The sequence below is a fragment of the Trachypithecus francoisi genome, unplaced genomic scaffold (assembly GCF_009764315.1).
Source record: "Trachypithecus francoisi isolate TF-2019V2 unplaced genomic scaffold, Tfra_2.0 Lachesis_group21, whole genome shotgun sequence".
In the NCBI taxonomy this organism is placed as follows: Eukaryota; Metazoa; Chordata; class Mammalia; order Primates; family Cercopithecidae; genus Trachypithecus; species Trachypithecus francoisi.
This window is the reverse complement of record NW_022681467.1, coordinates 1,765,041-1,783,189: the sequence shown is the minus strand read 5'-3', so window position 1 is coordinate 1,783,189 and position 18,149 is coordinate 1,765,041. Positions and strand designations below refer to the sequence as shown.

General features: G+C 43.7%; 1 protein-coding gene and 1 pseudogene across 5 annotated transcripts; one reads left to right on the top strand and one right to left on the bottom strand.

The window, feature by feature from the left end:
* The first annotated feature begins 662 nt into the window (after positions 1-662).
* On the top strand, positions 663-17,857 carry NANP (N-acetylneuraminic acid phosphatase). 5 transcript variants are annotated; one of them, XR_004431082.1, is made up of 5 exons: positions 663-1,184; positions 8,540-9,413; positions 11,922-12,030; positions 17,307-17,348; positions 17,495-17,857. XR_004431082.1 is itself a non-coding variant. In XM_033185423.1 (2 exons), the coding sequence occupies exons 1-2, from the start codon at positions 1,095-1,097 to the stop codon at positions 9,194-9,196; spliced, it is 747 nt and encodes a 248-aa protein (XP_033041314.1). In that variant the 5' UTR covers positions 663-1,094; the 3' UTR covers positions 9,197-10,736. The 5 variants fall into 5 exon arrangements, 1 of the variants encoding a protein (XP_033041314.1); XR_004431083.1 differs by lacking the exon at positions 11,922-12,030; XR_004431084.1 differs by lacking the exons at positions 11,922-12,030; positions 17,307-17,348.
* LOC117069164 lies at positions 14,216-14,286 on the bottom strand (annotated as a pseudogene).
* Positions 17,858-18,149: the final 292 nt, after the last annotated feature.

The window sequence follows — 18,149 nt, the reverse complement described above, 5'->3', positions numbered from 1 at the left end:
GTGAGCGGAGATCACGCCACTGCACTCCAGCCTGGGTGACAGAGCAAGACTCCATCTCGAAAATAAAAATAAATTTAAAAATAAACCACTTAGCTAACTGGCTAAACAAAATCAGGTAATTGGCCTGTAGCTCTGTAATACCTGACAGTCAATTTCTAGTCATTAAAGATGACTACATATCCAAATTACAGTCAAGTTACCCAAGAGAGACAAAGATTAGAAATTAGTGTCACGATCCCCCTTCTGCCAGCACTAGGAGGCAAGAGCTGCTACCGCCCTTCCGCGGGTTTAACAGGCGGTCCACGTCCCTCAACCTCTTGCTAAGCCTGAAAACAACCGAGTAAAAGGCATCCAAAAACCTGAGAACGCAAGGTTTCAGGAAAGCAATCAGGAAGGGCAAAACATGGGGCAGCCACTACACAGTCCCTTCGTCTTCGGGCACAGGTACTAAACGGGTTGTAAGAGACCCAAGTCACGTCTTTCAAAAACGGGCTGGCGCGGGCCCAAGCTGACAGGGATTCCACCCCGGTCAAGGCAGCAAACGGCGCGAGGTGGGAAGGCGCAGGCTCCACCTTCTGCCTTCCCCGGATCGCCGACAGTGACCTGCGCGCCCAGGCAGGCTAGGACCGCGAGCGCTCACTGCCGACACGGGGCCCGCAGACGTCTCCGCGCCGCCCGCCCGGCCACCCGGAGAGCCCGCTGCCCAGCGCCTGGCAGCGCGGACAACCTCCCTAGGGGCAGCGATGACGGTCCCTCGCGCCGGAGGGCCCAGGGAGGAAAGCGAAAAGCAGAAAGACACCACGAAGAGGACCACGCTTCGGACCAACCCCAGCCACAGCCACTGAAAAGTCGCGGCACGCCGCCGCGCCCACGCACGCTTCCAGCACTCTTGAGAGACCGGACCTGGGAGTCTCGCGGGATCTCACTTTTCTCGGTGGCGCAGGGAATGAACCGACCGCCGGAGTTCCACCGGCGCCTGGAGAGGGTCTGGTGACCTCGCGGCTCCTCCCACGTTTCGCGGGGCAGCCCGCCTTGCGCATGCGCAGGCGGCGGCGGCGGCGGCGAGGCTACGGGTCGCGCGAGCGGCCGGCGCTATGGGGCTGAGCCGTGTGCGGGCCATTTTCTTTGACTTGGATAATACTCTCATCGACACTGCCGGGGCAAGCAGGAGAGGCATGTTGGAGGTAACGTCCCCTCCCGTGGCGCTCCTCTAGGCGGGGTCAGTGCGCCTCGCAGCGTCCTGCGCGCTCACCTCCCCGTGACCCCACTTCCACCCCGGCGCCGCGGGCCGCTCTTGCTGGTTGAGACCTCGGGAGCATCCGGGTGCGGAGGTGGCTGGAGGTGCACGGGCCCTGCGGGTCTGCGTTCCGTGACCTGGCGACCGCTCGCCACCCAGCCTCGAGCCCCGGGGCGGCTGCTGGCGGGTGCCTCGGCACTCGGGACGCGGAAGGGCTCCGTGACGGCTGCCATGGTGGCGGAGGTACCCGTGGGCGTGGGAGGCGACAGCAAAGCCGCGAGACCAGGCGCTGGGCCCGCCCGCGGTCAGGATGTCGGTGTGGGGGGTGCCGGGAGGAGACTTGGTAGAGTTAGCCCCAGTGTTGCCCCAAGAAGGGACACGGCTGTCAGTACCAAGCCTGGACATAAGCCCTGCTTTAGAGAATTGTCCCCACAGAACTCCTGGCCTCCGTGGCGGGGTGGTGGTCCCCGTGGCTTTCTGAGGCGACACAGCAAAAGCCCGTGCTGCGAGGGCATGCCTTTCCCGAGGCGCTGCTCCGCGGCACCGCTCCTCTCCATGCGCGGAGGCAGTTTCAGACCTTCCCGTGTTCCAGCCCGAGTCCACCCCGGCTTCCCTTTCTCTTTCTTCAGCTTCAAGGGGAAAGCAAAGGATTTATCAGATATGGAAAACCCACTTTCAAAAGCTAATTCGTCCGAACCTGAGCTCCCCGTCCTCTTCGTGCTTCATCAGTTTTTGTGTCCCTGGATCTTCCACTCCCTCATCCGTTTTCTTTTTAGCTGCATTCCACTTCTGCCGCATGTTCATGTTTGCCCTATAGTTTTACACGAGGTCAGGAGATCGAGACCATCCTGGCTAACACAGTGAAACCCCGTCTCTACTAAAAAATACAAAAAAAACTAGCCGGGCGAGGTGGCGGGCGCCTGTAGTCCCAGTTACTCGGGAGGCTGAGGCAGGAGAATGGCGTGAACCCGGGAGGCGGAGCTTGCAGTGAGCAGAGATCCCGCCACTGCACTCCAGCCTGGGCGGCAGAGCAAGACTCCGTCTCAAAAAAAAAAGAAAAGAAAAGAAAAAAAAGAAAAAAAAGCTGTAAAAAGGATGCCTCCCTTTGGGCTGTTCTTCCTGCTCTAGATGTTACCTGTCTCTCTTGACAGCCATGTTTTCCCGGAGAAATCCATACCCGTTTTCTCCTTATTTCTACCTCCTGTTTATTACTAAATCCATGGTAATGTTGCTATATCTTCACCGCTAGACTGAAATAGACTTGCTGGGTCACTAGGCAGTCCCAAATTGCCAGAATCCGTGGACATTTTTAAAGTCTGTCTTCATGACTTTACTGAGGCATTCCCCACTTTTAACTGTCCCTTCTATATAACGTTGGCCTCCACCTCAGGGGTGCCACCCTGTGCCATATTGCCTCCAGTATCTCTGGCTGCGGACATTGCATATTACCTGTGTGTTATTAGTAAGCTGAGCCCTGTGCATTCCAATTAAATTACTGCTTTAGGCCAATTCTTGCTGTAGTTCCAGAGTTTGGGCTTTAAAAATCAGACATTTGAATATGAATCACAGCTCGCCGAAAACCTAGCTGAAAGTGCCTCAAGGAATTAGCCTTGTATCTTCATAAAATGTGAGTTATATTAGTCCTCAATAACCCTGTAATGTTTGGGAAGCCCATGGGTGCAGTGTCCACTCAGCGAATTACAGCACCTTCCACCCTCGTATGCTGCCTGTCCACCACTGCACATTCCCCGTGCATGTCTCAGTTACAGCTGAACTCATCTCTCACCTAGACTGTTGGCTGTGGGCTTGTCTCCAGGTTTACCACATCCAGTGTGTCCTCCACATTCTTGCCACAGCAATATTTTTAAAACAAAGACTAAATCGTATGTCTCCCTGGTCTTTACACCCTCACTTATACTAGTGCTCTATTTTGTTCAGATATTTCTTAATGCATCTGTCAAAGGATGTTACAATTAATTTTGAAAGTCAGGTGCCTACAACTAAATAGCTTCTTGGGAGGGAACAAGCTGTCTTAATTCTCCTCGTTTGATATATGGCAAATGTTGAATAAATGCTGGATGGATGGATACAAATTTTTACTTCGAGACTTGGTTCTATTACTGCCTCCTTTATAATTAGCCTGTAATAATAAATTAGCAGGATAAGAAATTAGCCTAATAAATGAGCAGAATCGAACTATGTGCTCTTGGCTATACAAGGAATACTTTATCACGTAAGGAAACAATAACATCCTTAGATGTTGACCTGTTCAAAAGTAACATGCCAGCTTTCATAAATCATTGTAAATAATTTATGAATGGAGGAAGAGGGAAAGGTCCAGCCATTTTTTGCCTTGGGCTTGGGGACAAGAGGTCAGATACTGACTGTATGTATCAACTTTAATTTTTTTAATCACTTAGGGAAGTTATTTTTTTCCTCCATCTTTAGACCTGTTTTTCATGGTAATTACTCAGGAACTTTTCTACAGAAGCCTGGAGTTTCTCAGTGAACAAAGCAGAAGAGATTTTTACATTTGTGAATTTACTTCTTAGTGGGTATGGCAATGAACATAATAAATATTTACAGGTGTGGTAGAAAAAGCAGAGAGGGTAACAAATCAACATTTTAAATAGACTGGTCAGATTTGGCCTCATCGAGTAGGTGATGTTTGAGCACAGACTTGAAATAAAAATAACAGAAGGGCTGCTTGAATTGCTAGGCTGAGTGCAGGTCTCATTTTGTGAGTGTGCTTTTAAAGTATTAATAGTTTTATTTGGAATTCATCCCCGTCTGTCGTGCTGGATCCCTATTGATTTCAGTAGGGATAGCACCATGTTCAAGAGGCTGAAGATGAGACTCAAAGCCAGCAAATGAGAAAGAGTTTTTGCAGAAACTTATATACAAGATGGTCCATTGGCAGTGGGCTGGACAGAACTGCAGCCACTTGTAAAAAGAATGCAGTTTATATAGCATTTTCACTTAGCACCCTCCCTGCAGCAACCTCCTCCTGGCCACCTTCGTTTAATGGAAGGAAAAAAAAAAGGACCTCTATCCCCTCTGCAACCTGAGTTCCACAGGATGGGATGGGCCATGGTCCAGATCTTCCTCCTAAATAAGAAATGAGTCTCTGGATTGGACACTCCTGAACTCCTTATCTTGGAACCCAAATACACATTCCTCATAGACCACAGAGTCATTCTAAGGTTATGCGTAAGTGAGTGCTGTCAGGTGCACCTGCCATACACTTCATATCCAAATGATTAGTATTCAGAATACACTTTTCTTAAAATGTTGTAAAGTATTAGATGGTTCCCAAACTAAGCCCTCAAAAAGTCTTTTAAAATCAGTTAACTAAAGTATTGATGATACTAACTTTAGTTCTGGGTCTAGGGAGCAGACAGTAGAAGAATAGAGTTTCCTTTTTTGTATATGTTCAGAGCCTTAAGATAGAGTTTTGAAGTGAGTGAAGTTTGAGTTCATATTAGTCTACTAACTGATAGCCCATCTATCAGAGCAGGGCCCCTTTCTTCAGGCCAGCGAGCACCTGGTGGGCTCGTCATGCCAAAATCTTTTTCAGCCCTGCCTTACCAGTCACACACAAAGTATCATCACACCTGCAAGTTAGAGAGCTTTTTCTTTCACCTCCAGTTCAATCAATGCTCCCATTTTCAGTGCAGGTGTTAGGAGAGTTTGTAATAACGCATACTAATTCAGGGTAGGTGTTAATTTCTGTTTGAACTAATAAATGAATGCTGATAAGCTTTTTTCCTAAAGATGTTAATATTGTTAAAATGCTACTTACTGTCCCACACCAATCTGTGATTACTTGCTGTGTGACAAAATGAGGAAGTTAATTGAAGGGATAGAATAGGAAGAGATTTTGAAACTTGAGAGTGGCATACCATGCCTTTACAAACATCTCCCTTTTAAGATGAGCAAATCCTACTTTTTCAGAGCCCCAAGAATGTGCTTAATGAAGCACCAGTTGAAGTAACAGGGAATTGAGTCTGTATTGGGAGCTCTTTGTTTACTTGTTATGAGCCAGCCCCTATTTGAGCTCAAGCTCTGTGGAGTCCTAGAGGCATGTGTCCTTGCACTGCTGTAGGGTTGCTGAAACTTTGGAGCTCCTGTCAGTCATAGCTTAAGAGTCCTTCAATTGATGTTGCTAGCAAAAATGGTGAGATAAACATGGAGATTGAAAAAGTTTTATTAATAGAAATTTATAAAGCAAAATTTTACAGTGTTCTGCCTCTACCTAAAATTCCTAGGGCTGGTATATTTTTCTTGGGCAGGTAAGATTTTTCTTAATGATTACATTTTCTTTTCTTTTTTCTTCAAAAAAAATTTTTTTTTCTGATATGGCCAAGTCTTCTGATACATTTTCCGATTAGCACAAATACCTCAAAAAATATTTTCCTTTCAGCCAGGCACAGTGGCTCACACCTGTAATTCCCAGCACTTTGGAAGGCCAAGGCAGGAGGATTGCTTGAGGCCAGGAGTTAAAGACAATCCTGGGCAATACAACCAGACCCCTGTCTCTACAAAAAAAAACTTATTAGCTGGGTATGGTGGTGTGCACTTGTAGTCCTAGCTCCTCAGGGGACTGAAGGGAGATGAGCCCAGGAGTTTGAGGCCACAGTGAACTATAATCATTCCTCTACTGCACTCCATCCAGCCTGCGTAACAGAGCGAGATCCTGTTTGGGGGGAAAAAAAAAAAAAGACCCTTTTCCTTTGTTGTGATTCTTTTACTCTGAGGGAAAAAAAAGACGTGCGTTTTTCTCTCAGTAGGTGAGTTGAGTTTTTGGTGTGAGTAGCATACTGCTTATTCTCTAATCCTGTTACAACAGATATATTTTAGCCGTAGCTGGGTGCATTTCAAAGAGCCAGCATTGCCCAGCCTGTTTGACTTTCCTCAGGCGCTCACCTGAACACAGGACTTCCAGTGCAGGCAGTTTATGAGGTGATCCCAGGATACACGTTAAGGGGTCAGGGAGACAAGAAGGGGAAGGAGTCCAGTACAGGTTAGAGCAGCTTAATGAGCAGGTTACTGCTGTGAGCAGCTGGAGATCTCTGGGAGAGAGTACACAGAATAGGGTTCAGTTGCGCTCCCCAAGGGGCAAGGAAGCTGTGATATTTATTCGCCAGTTTCTACCCTACATTTGTTGAGGGCTGCTCCCAGGGCAATACTTTTTAGCCCCTTCCTGTGTGTATAGATACCCTGTATGTGGCCAAGTAAAGCCCACAAGCAGAGAGGCCCGCACTTGAGTGGGAAGCCACTGGCGAGTGAATATAGTGTGTGCCAAGGGGATTTAGGCAGCACCTGCTATAGCATGGGGTTCAAGGCCCTTCACAAACTATCTGCAAACAGGTTCCCCAATTGCATCTCTTGGCATCCTCCCTTACATGCCTGCATTTGGGCTCAACTCAGCTTCTTGCTTTTTCCACAAAATTTTGAACTCTTGGCCTTTGTTCATGCTGTTCCTCTGTCTGGAATGATTTTCTTCTCTTCCCATACCCACTTTTTCTGCTTGTTTACTCCTTGGTCTCAGTGTGACTTCCTATGCCAGCTACCCTGTGGAATGGCGTCTGTATTGTTCCCATAGCTTGTTCAAACTGTCATGGCATGCCCCCCCACCCCCCGCCCCATCATTTGTAGTGGTTGTATATTCCCCACCAGATAATGCTCCAAGGACAAAGGCCAATCTCCAGCGCTTAAGACGTAGTGCAAAGGCAAGCATGTGGGCTTTGGAAGTAAGCAGGTATGGATGCAGATCCCAGATGGGCAAGTTATTAACAGTTCTGCACTTCCCTGTCTCATTTGGAACATGGAACTGTCTTGCAGGATTGTAGAAAAGGTTAGAAATAATGTATGTAAGTATGTAGTACAATGCTTGCCACATTAGGGGTTTTAGGAAAAGTTAGAAGACCGGCCAAATGGATTAGTGTTATAAAAGCACACATCAAGAGCCTTGGGAATACGGGAGAGGGAGTATTTAACTCAAAAGTACAGAATTGGGGCCTGGCACAGTGGCTCGTGCCTGTAATCCCAACACTTTGACAGGCAGAGGCAGGAAGATCACTTGGGGTCAAGAGTTCGAGGCTAGCCTGGCCAACATAGTGAAACCCCGCCTCTACCAAAAATATAAAAATTAGCCAGGCATGGTGGCGGGCACCTATAGTCCCAGCTATTCGGGAGGCTGAAGCAGGAGAATCACTTGAACCCAGGAGGCAGAGGTTGCAGTAAGCTGAGATTGTGCCAATGCACTCCAGCCTGGGCGACAGAGCGAGCCTCTGTATCCCAAAACAAAAAAGTACAGAATTGGGCCAGGCACAGTGGCTCACACCTGTAATCCCAGTAATTTGGAGGCCGAGGCGGGCAGATCACTTGAGGTCAGGAGTTCAAGACCAGCCTGGCCAACATGGTGAAACCCTGTCTCTACTAAAAATACAAAATTTTTTTTTTAACCCACTTTTTTTTTTTTTTTTATACTTTAAGTTCTAGGGTACATGTGCCATTAACCGGGCATCGTGGCGGGCACCTGTAATCTCAGCTACACAGGAGGCTAAAGCAGGAGAATCCCTTGAGCCTGGGCGGTGGAGGTTGCAGTGAGCTGAGCTGGTGCCATTGCACTTGAGCCTAAGCTACAGAATGAGACTCTGTCTCAAAAAGTCTCAAAAAAAAAAAAAGTATAGAATTCAATCCCATTATAGGTGATAGTCAATTTAGGTCTTCAAAATAGGAAATGGATGTAGATGAGAAAAAATTAGATGAACTAGGTGTTATTTTTTTCTGATAATAGTCTAAATAGTGGTTGTCAGAAATTTTAAATGTTTTACTGAAAATAAGTACAAGGATTTTTTGTTTTGTTTTTGAGATGGGGTCTCGCTATGTTGCCGACACTGGTCCTGAACTCCTACGCTTAAGTGAGCCTGCCACCTCAGCCTTCCAAAGTGCTGGGATTACAGGCGTGAGCCACCACACCCGGCCCAATAAGCACAAGTTTTATTTTCATGTCTTCGTGACCAGAATGAAAGATGTTGGACTCTAAATTACCAAACAAAGGATTGCTATTAGCTATATATGAAGAAGTTGGTTTTTTAAAATGAGTGAGTTCTAGAGAGGTTGGGAGAACCTCACTTTGTTAACTCTAAAAATAAGGCCAATTCCCACCAGAAATAGCTGCTTTAAAGGCAGAGGAGTGGAGTTGGAATCTCTCAGCCACTTGTAGGATCACAGCTTCCTAGGGCATGACTATTAAAGACATGCAATGTGTTAATGGAGTTATTTTCCATTATTTAGGTGATAAAACTCTTACAATCAAAATACCATTATAAAGAAGAGGCTGAAATCATCTGTGATAAAGTTCAAGTTAAACTCAGCAAGGAATGTTTTCATCCTTACAATACATGCATTACTGATTTAAGGACTTCACATTGGGAAGAAGCAATCCAGGAAACAAAAGGTGGTGCAGCCAATAGAAAATTGGCTGAAGAATGTTATTTCCTTTGGAAATCTACACGTTTACAGCATATGACACTAGCAGAAGATGTCAAAGCCATGCTTACTGAACTTCGAAAGGAGGTCCGCCTACTTCTCTTAACGAATGGGGACAGACAGACTCAGAGGGAGAAGATTGAGGCTTGTGCCTGTCAGTCCTATTTTGATGCTGTTGTTGTAGGTGGAGAGCAGAGAGAGGAGAAACCAGCACCATCCATATTTTATTACTGCTGCAATCTTCTTGGAGTACAACCTGGGGACTGTGTGATGGTCGGTGACACATTAGAAACCGACATCCAAGGAGGCCTCAATGCAGGATTGAAAGCAACAGTCTGGATCAATAAAAATGGAATAGTGCCACTAAAGTCCTCCCCAGTTCCACATTACATAGTTTCTTCTGTGCTGGAGTTACCTGCTCTCTTACAAAGTATAGACTGCAAAGTCAGTATGTCCACTTAAAGCACATAAAAGGGCATGATTATGAATGTTAGAGTCAATTTGCAGAGTATGAAATAAGAAAAGTTAGGGCACTCCACTTATGATAATCCAGCTCTAATTTTACTTATGATTTAATGGCCAATATTTTGAAGAGCTTCCCAACCCTATTGCTTCTAAGTTGTAACAAGCAACCATTGAGTGGTACTTCTATCTGAAAATTCAAATTGCATTAATACAGGTCAGTAGTGTAGCCCAGAAAATTTGAGGAAATATATTATTTGTTAGTCCATAACTGGAGCTTTTTAAAATTATGTTATTAATCTTTTAGTATCTTGGCTGCATAACAACAAGCAGGATTGCTTTACATATGGATGCACAAATATAAGGTTTATCTTTTGGCATAAAAATAGATATTCTAAAACAGATTTATCAAAGCAACTGAATCTGGTTAATATGAAATAAGTACTAAGTCACATGCAAATCAAGGTATTTTATAGTGAAATTATTTTGCATATTTTGAAAGCATAAACCATAGTTTTTGCCTACTTTGGATGTATACTTTCTTTTATGAATCTGATTTTTCTGTATGACATTTTTTTTTTCAGAGGGCAGGGAGCAATTTTCCTATGGCATGTGACAGATTCCTCCAGTTAGAAAAAGCTATTAAAATCAACACGTGGTGCTCCTTTACCATGACGTTTTCTCACCTGTGCACAGTAAGCTGGTAGCTTCCTTGTAGTCTTCACCTCTCCAGGAAATGTTTTCACTATCTTTTCCTGGACACACAGTGGGGTTGAGGGAGCTAGACTGTTTTGCTATAGATAATTGCAAGGCACATGGCACTAAAAGTCATTTTTCTTTTGTGGATCCGTAAGAGGAACATTTCCTCAGTGTAGCCTAACCATGCAGCCCCAATCTGTTCCTTTTTTTGTTTTTTTGAAATGGGATCTCTGTCACCCAGGTTGGAGTGCTGTGGCGCCATCTCGGCTGACTGCAACTTCTGCCTCTTGAGCTCAAGTGATCCTTCCACCTCAGCCTCCCAAGTAGCTGGGACTACAGGCATACACTACCACACCGGCTAATTTTTTTTTTTTTTTTTTTTTTTTTTTTTGTAGAGATGGGATTTTGCCATGTTGCCCAGGCTGATCTCAAATTCCTGGACTCAAGTGATCCTCCCACCTCAGCCTCTTAAAGTGCTGGGATTACAGGCATGAGCCACTGTGTCCGGCCCCCTCATCTGATAGAAAATTAGATTTTGCTATGAGCCATTTCCAGCGTGCCAATTTAATACTCGTGTGACTCTTCTAAGAGTTACCATCTGCCTTACATTTCCTCTGTTTTTCACATTCTTGGAAATACTGTTTTGCAAATTTCTATATCTAATTCAGGGTTTACTAGGAGCTTAATAATTAATGGCTATATAGCAAGGCATCATCTTGGAACCGGAGAGTTTTCTCTAGACTGTTAGGCTAGACAGTCTTGTGATTATACTAACCAAACCTGGAGTAAAGTGGTTGAAAAAAAGAAAGTATAAAGGGGTTTATTAAAGTGGTTAATATGATTTAGTTTGGTTTTTGATACGTTTTTCTTCCAACTGTTATATAAGAAACTACTAATGTAAAATAGTAGGCTGTATGTTGGGAAGTGTATAGCTGTGTCTTCAAGACTAATACTTAGAATCAAATTGTAGATTGTACGTATCTGTGAGCCTATTTCTTTAGCCAGTTTTCTGTCTACTGCCAAGAAACAGGATTCTCTGCCTCATGCAAATGCCCTTTTGTGTTTACTTTTTGCTCTTGATTTTTAAAAATGTGATTGTGCCCTTGACTGTCTCAAAGTGCTGTTGCTATAACAGTGAACATTTGTGAACAGAGGATGTTTGTAGTTTCAAGTGCAGTACCCATATGACCTTGATCATATTTTAGCTATTTAAAAATTAAGTTGGAGGATTTTGGCAGAAGTCATGTGCATGACTGCTCTGATAGATTGGTTGGCGTGTGCTGCAGGGGGCTTGTCCTTTTAACTCTCTTTTTTTTTTTTTTTTTTTTTTTTGAGACGGAGTCTCGCTCTGTCGCCCAGGCTGGAGTGCAATGGCCGGATCTCAGCTCACTGCAAGCTCCGCCCCCCGGGTTTACGCCATTCTCCTGCCTCAGCCTCCCAAGTAGCTGGGACTACAGGGGCCCGCCACCTCGCCCGGCTAGTTTTTTTGTATTTTTTAGTAGAGATGGGGTTTCACCGTGTTAGCCAGGATGGTCTCGATCTCCTGACCTCGTGATCCGCCCGTCTCGGCCTCCCAAAGTGCTGGGATTACAGGCTTGAGCCACCGCACCCGGCCCTGTCCTTTTAACTCTCACACAGGATGGATATAGGCAGTGTCACATTCATTATGCTGAGAGTGAAGGTTCATCACTCCTATATCGTGGTAGCAAATCTCAACAAGATAGCTTCTGGGATGTTGAGTGAGCAGTTCTCCAGCAGAAATGGTGTAGGAAGAAAAAATTGAATAATTGAATTTCCTTGTCTTCACAGTTTGTATTCTACAGAGTACAGTAATATATTACATTCCATTTGCACCCTTCCTTAGGGAAGAACTTTGTGGTTATCTACTTTCTGAGTGGAATGTTACAGAAAATATTTTAAAATATTGGAATAAACCTATGATTTTATTAATAATATTTTTTGTTTTAGAATAACATTCCTTAAAATTGTAACAGTGATGTTTTGTCATCTTTATTTTTTTTCAAAGTTTCCCTGTAGTGACCTCACACATGGCCAGAGGCCCTCCCTAACACTGTTTACAGAGGTGGGCCTAGAACAGACATGAATGGACACTGCACCTGGAATTCCAGCACCAGGTGGGGATGTTTGGTTCCATGTGCACCTCCAACATCTCAGATCTGGGAGTGCCCAGGACCTAGTGGATGCTTAGTATTGTAGGAAAGCAGGTCTCTACCAGAGTACTTGGTTTATTGTTTTCAAAGTTCTTTGCAACCTTCAGTAAGAAACATTTTCTGTCATAACCTCTTTAACACATTTATAGTGTTAGATAACATTATAAATATATATAAATAAATATAAATATAACAAAAATATATAACTATAACACATATTTATAGTATAGCACAATATGTATATGGAATCTAGTTTTATATGTTTAATTTTCATAAAACATTCTTGTTAAGTATGGTGATCAGGTATTTTTCATTCCATTCTTTTTTGAATTAGGGAATATATTCATTGTTGAACAAGTACAACTTGTTTTTTTGACACAAGTCAAAAAAAATAAAAGGGTGAATGGTGAAAAGTCATTCTCCTCATCTCTTTGCTAGGGGCCCACAACCCACTTGCCCTAAAGGCCACTACTGTTTAGTTTTTGTTTTATTTTTAAAAATAGAGACAGGGTCTCACTATGTTGCCCAGGCTGGTCTCAAACTCCTGAGCTCAAGCAGTCCACCTGCCTTGGCCTCCAAAAATGCTAGGATTATAGGCGTGAGCCATGTCACCCAGCCAAGGCCACTGCTGTTACCAACTTCATGTACACTTGCATCTAGAAGTAGATAAGACTATATAGAATCAATTGAATTCAGGCAGATTTTTAATTTCTGTATTTCAATTTAGGAAACAGTGCTCTTGCTCAGATAATCTAAGAGTCATGCAGCTTGTGTTTAAGCCATTTGTGTTAGAAACATAATACCTTCATGGTCTCAGCCATGAGCAAGATCTGTGTAGTTCCATTGACTTTCGCACCACCACCCTGGTGATTCCCTTTGCCTCTTAGGTTAAATTTCCTATTTTCTGTGTCCTGTGTATTCCTATTTTGACTTATTCCCTCTTTTTGGTGGCATGCATCCTTGAGTAGATTCCCTGTAAACATGTGTAGGAGGTAAAACTTTTGAGATCTGAAATGTCTGAAAATATCTTTATTCTCTTCTCCCATCATTGATAGTTTTAACAGCGTGTATTTAGATAACATTTTTACTTGAAATTTTGAAGGCATTGGTCTGTGGTCTAGCAGCCATTTGTATGTGACCACTTTCTTTCTCTCTTGTAACTCTTAGAATCTTGTTTTCCTCCAGTGGTCCATGATCACATGCCTTGGAGAGGGTGTTTCCATCCTCTGTGCTTGGCACGCTGAACCCTTTCAATCAAAATCATATTTTCTTAGTCCTGGGGAATTTAATGACTTCATTGATAATTGCCTCCCTCTTTTTTTTTTTTTTTTTTTTTTTTGGTTTCTCTTACTGTTATTCAGATGTTAGAACTCCTTTACCACCTTCCACTTTGTTTTATCTTTTCACTCCCATTTTTCCATCTCTGTTACTCTGCTTCTTCAACTTTACCTTCCAATCCTTCTAATATTTTTTTCCTCTATTATCATACCTTTTAAAGATTTCCAAGAGCTTGATTTTCTTTTTTTTTTTTTAGACAGGGTCTTTACTTGGTCACCCAGTGAGGAGTGTGGTAGCACAGTCATGGCTCACTGCAGCCTTTAATTCCTGGGCTCAAGCGATTCTCCAACCTCAGCCTCCAGAGTAGCTGAGACTACAGGCACATGCTATGATACCCAACTAATGTTTTTGTATTTTTTGTAGAGAAGGGGTTTCACCATGTTGCCCAGGCTGGTCTCAAATTCCTGGTCTCAAGCAATTCACCCACCTGGGCCTCCCAAAAGTGCCAAAATTACAGGTATGAGCCACCATGTCCAGCCCCAGTGCATTTTTTAATCACTTGAGTTCAGGTGTTCATGACCAGCCTGGCCAACATGGTGAAACCTCATCTACTGAAAATGCAAAAATTAGCTGAGCATGGTGGCACGCACCTTAAGTCCCAGCTACTTGGGAGGCTGAGGCAGGAGAATCACTTGAAGACAGGAGGCAGAAGTTGCAGTGAGCCAAGATCACGCCACTGCACTCCAGCCTAGGCAACATAGTGAGACTCAGTCTTTAAAAAAAAAAAAAAAAAAAAAAAAAAAAAAAAAAAAGGCTTTAGTTTTATTTTAAGAAAAAAAACAAAACAACAAGAAAAATATATATATATAGTATATAATAATTAGCTGCCACGAAGTAGGTGGCAGGGCCTTAACCATATGTGTGTTGTGAGGCCCAAGGGCCTCCTGAGATCTTTTTTTTTTTTTTTTTTTTTTTGAGAGGGAGTCTTGCTCTGTTGCCAGGCTGGAGTGCAGTGGCACAATCTTGGCTCACTGCAGCCTCCACCTCCCAGGTTCAAACGATTCTCCTGCCTCAGCCTCCTGAGTAGCTGGGACTATAGGCGCATACCACCACGCCCAGCTAATTTTTGTGTTTTTAATAGAGACAGGGTTTCACCATGTTGGCCAGGATGATCTCAATCTCTTGACCTCGTGATCCACCTGCCTCAGCCTCCCAAAGTGCTGGGATTACAGGCGTGAGCCACCGCGTCTGGCCCCAAGAGCTTTTTTTAAAAAATTTCTAAACGTTCTGGGATTTGTTTGTTTTTTGTTTTGTTTTTGAGTAGAGTATCATCTCTGAAAAAAAGAAAATAAGTTTTAAAAGAATCCACAGCATATATACCATTCTAAGTTTCCCTAATCTGTTTATTTGGGTTTATTTGTTCATACTAGAGGCTTTCCTCAAGTGCCCATTAACCCTTGGTTATTTATGATAAAGAGAAGAGAGATGGAAATGCTGATTGGAAGTTCCACACAAATGCATGGGCCTTCTCAAATCAGAGGTTCTTTTATTGTGGGGTATCTGGATGGGCTGTTGGTTGAGGGATCCCTGAGGTCAGTGTTTTAAAGTCTTCACTTGGTTGGTCTGCTTTCCTAGAGATGAATCTTCAGACTGGAGAGTAGAGGTCTGATGTCAGTATTAGGAGCTGAGTGGGAAGGGTGTGTGTGCATATAGTCACCTGCTCTCTGTTTCTGGTTGCACCTGAGTCCAGCTGTGCTTGGTATTCCCCAGGCTAGAGACCCCTCTGTCTTACCCTCCACAGAGAAGCATCCCAATGTCTGCTGAGAGAGAACAAGTTGGAGTGAGGGCAGGGATCTAGGGGTTCGTTTGTACCTTGAGCACCTTTTTACCCCAGCCTCCTTAGTTCGGCTGCTCCTTTCCTCTCCTTCAGGACCGCAGCATCTGGGGATGTCAGTGCTCCATCTTTGGAGGAGTCTGCTGCATACCTCATTATTTCTCAACCTTCCCCATTGCTGGTCAGGACTCGCTTGCTTTAGTCTACCAGATCCTTTGCCACTTGTCCATATGCTTTGCAGCTTCCAAACTTGTGTTGTGGTTGATGCCTGTCTTCCTGGTCCTTGTGGGTTTCTGTGTGTGTGCTTGTATGTGTGAATTCCTTTACTGTAGATTTAGCTGAGTTTGGAGTACAAGCTATCAGATTTGTATTCCCATCCACCATCTTGATGTGGAAGTTCTTTTTCCACTTTGTGTTCAATGTTGGTCAAGACCCATGAAACTGACCCCATGCCCGATAGTCACTACTCACAGGTCAGAAATGCTCATTTGAGGTGGAGATTCACAGCATGCGTGCAGCTTTTTTCTTCTTTTAATTTATTGTTTTGAATTACCTAGTTTCCTTTTTCTCTATGTCCTTGTATGTGACACTCTTTGACACAACTCTTATCGTGATGGGAGTCTCCTTGTTGTCCTGTGTTTGTGAACTTTTGCCATTGCTTGGACATAGATGTTTATTGACATGCTTGCACAGTCTGACTGGGTCTTTGGCCAACATCAGCAACCCTATTCCCAAATCACTTCTAAAACAGTTACACTCTCTTAGATTTCTTTAAAATTAAAATCCTTCTTACTGAGATACATAGATTTGTACTTTGTTTCTTTTTTTCTTAGATTTAGAGTTTTAAAAAATTAACTTACTCCTAGCAATAGGACTAAAACTTAGCCAGATAAAACCGTAAATTTTTTAAACCAGTCTTCATTCATATATGATAATACAGTTATTTCCAGTGGATTTCTTAGAAGATGTCATTGTGATCAACCTGACCTTCAGATAAGATCTTCAGGCTGGGTGCAGTGGCTCATGCCTGTAATCTCAGCACTTTGGGACGCCAAGGTGGGGAGTATTGCTTGAGCCCAGGAGTTCAAGACCAGCCTAGGCAACAAGGAGAGATACTGTGTCTACACAAAATTTAAAAAATTAGCCAGACATGGTGACGTGTGCCTGTGGTCCCAGCTATACAGGAGCTTGAGGCAGGAAGATTGCTTGAGCCCAGGTCGAGGCTGCAGTGAGCTGTGTTTCCACTACTGTATACTGTGTTTTTGTCACTGTCTGCCTGGGTGACAGAGCAAGATTCTGTCTTTAAAAAAAAAAAAAGATTTCCAATACTCAATTTTTTTTTTTTTCCCCCAGACAGAGCCATGCTCTGTCACCCAAGCGGGAGTACAGTGGTACAATCTTGGCTCACTGCAACCTCTGCCTCTCTGGTTCAAACAAGTCTCCTGCCTCAGTCTCCAAAGTAGCTGGGATTACAGGTGCCTGCCAGCACGCCTGGCTAATTTTTCTATTTTTAGTAAAGATGGGGTTTCCCCATGTTAGCCAGGCTGGTCTCGAATTCCTGACCTCAAGTGATCCGTCCGCCTTGGCCTCCCAAAATGCTGGGATTACAGGTGTGAGCCATTGCGCCTGGCCAGTACTCACATTTTAGAAGTCATGGAAGATAACCAGGCATGGTGGCTCACACCTGTAATCGCAGCACTTTGGGAGGCCAAGACAGGAGGATCACTGAAACCCAGGAGTTGAAGACCAACCTGGTCTTGACCACGTCTCTATTTTTTAAACAAAATTAATAAAAAGTAAAATTTTTTAAAAAGCCACAGAAGATAAAGTGGTTTTAACCACCAGACAACTAAAGAAATAATACTCAAAATAGTTCCTGTTTAAAATTACATTTTTTAATTCTTAAAGGAGTTATATTGACCATTTTATTGAAGCTTAGAGGTTAAGCACATCAGCCAATTTGGATTCACAGATATGTGTCCTCAATCTACTTGGCATCTCTGTGTAGATGTCTAATGGACATTACCAAAATAACTCCTCTCCAACCAAACTCCTGGATTTCTCTCACAGATCTGCTCTTCCTGCTGTCTTCCACATCTCAGTAATGGCAATGCCACTTTTTTTTCAGGATATGGCTATATCTTGCACTTAGGAATATTCCTGACCCATGGTAAGCACTCAGTGAATATCTGTTAAATGAAGCAGTTATTGGCTATTTCTGTGAAAATTAATTGAAATTAAACAAACTTTAGCAACAAAGAGTAACTCATCAACTCGTTTTTGTTAAAATTTTCCTTTACTTCCTTTCACATGCAGAATTGTCCTTTGCACCATGATAAAGCAGAATGAGAATTCTGTGTTGAGGACTGCAGTGATGATACAAGTTCACTTCCTGTAATGTGCCTTTTTCCGAACACCAGCTAATAACCTGTACCACACTGTTGAGCTGATACAGAAATGACAGTTGTTGGAATGGTCACAAATCTTCATTTATTTGACATAGGTATTTAATGAAGAAAATCTTTCTGGAGTACATTTACTCCAGCAGCGACTGTCATTATGATGGAAAATATTCATAATATTCATGTTCTGTTCCTGTTTTTGTTTGTTTGTTTTTGTTTTTGAGACAAGGTCTCACTTTGTCACCCTGGGGTACAGTGGTATGAACATGGCTCAATGCAGCCTTGCCTCCCACGCTCAAGCGATCCTTCCACTGCAGCTTTCCGAGTAGCTGGGACTACAGGTGAGCGCCACCACGCCCGGCTAATTTTTGTATTTTTTGTAGAGACGAGATTTTGCCATGTTGACCAGGCTGGTCTCAAACTCCTGAGCTCAAGGGATCTGCCCACCTTGGCCTCCCAAAGGTGCTGGGATTACAGGCATGAGCCACCATGCCCAGCCAGAAAATATTCTTAATACAGTTTGAAATATGCCTTTACTTGGAAGGGCTTTTTTTAAAAAAGGATGCTAC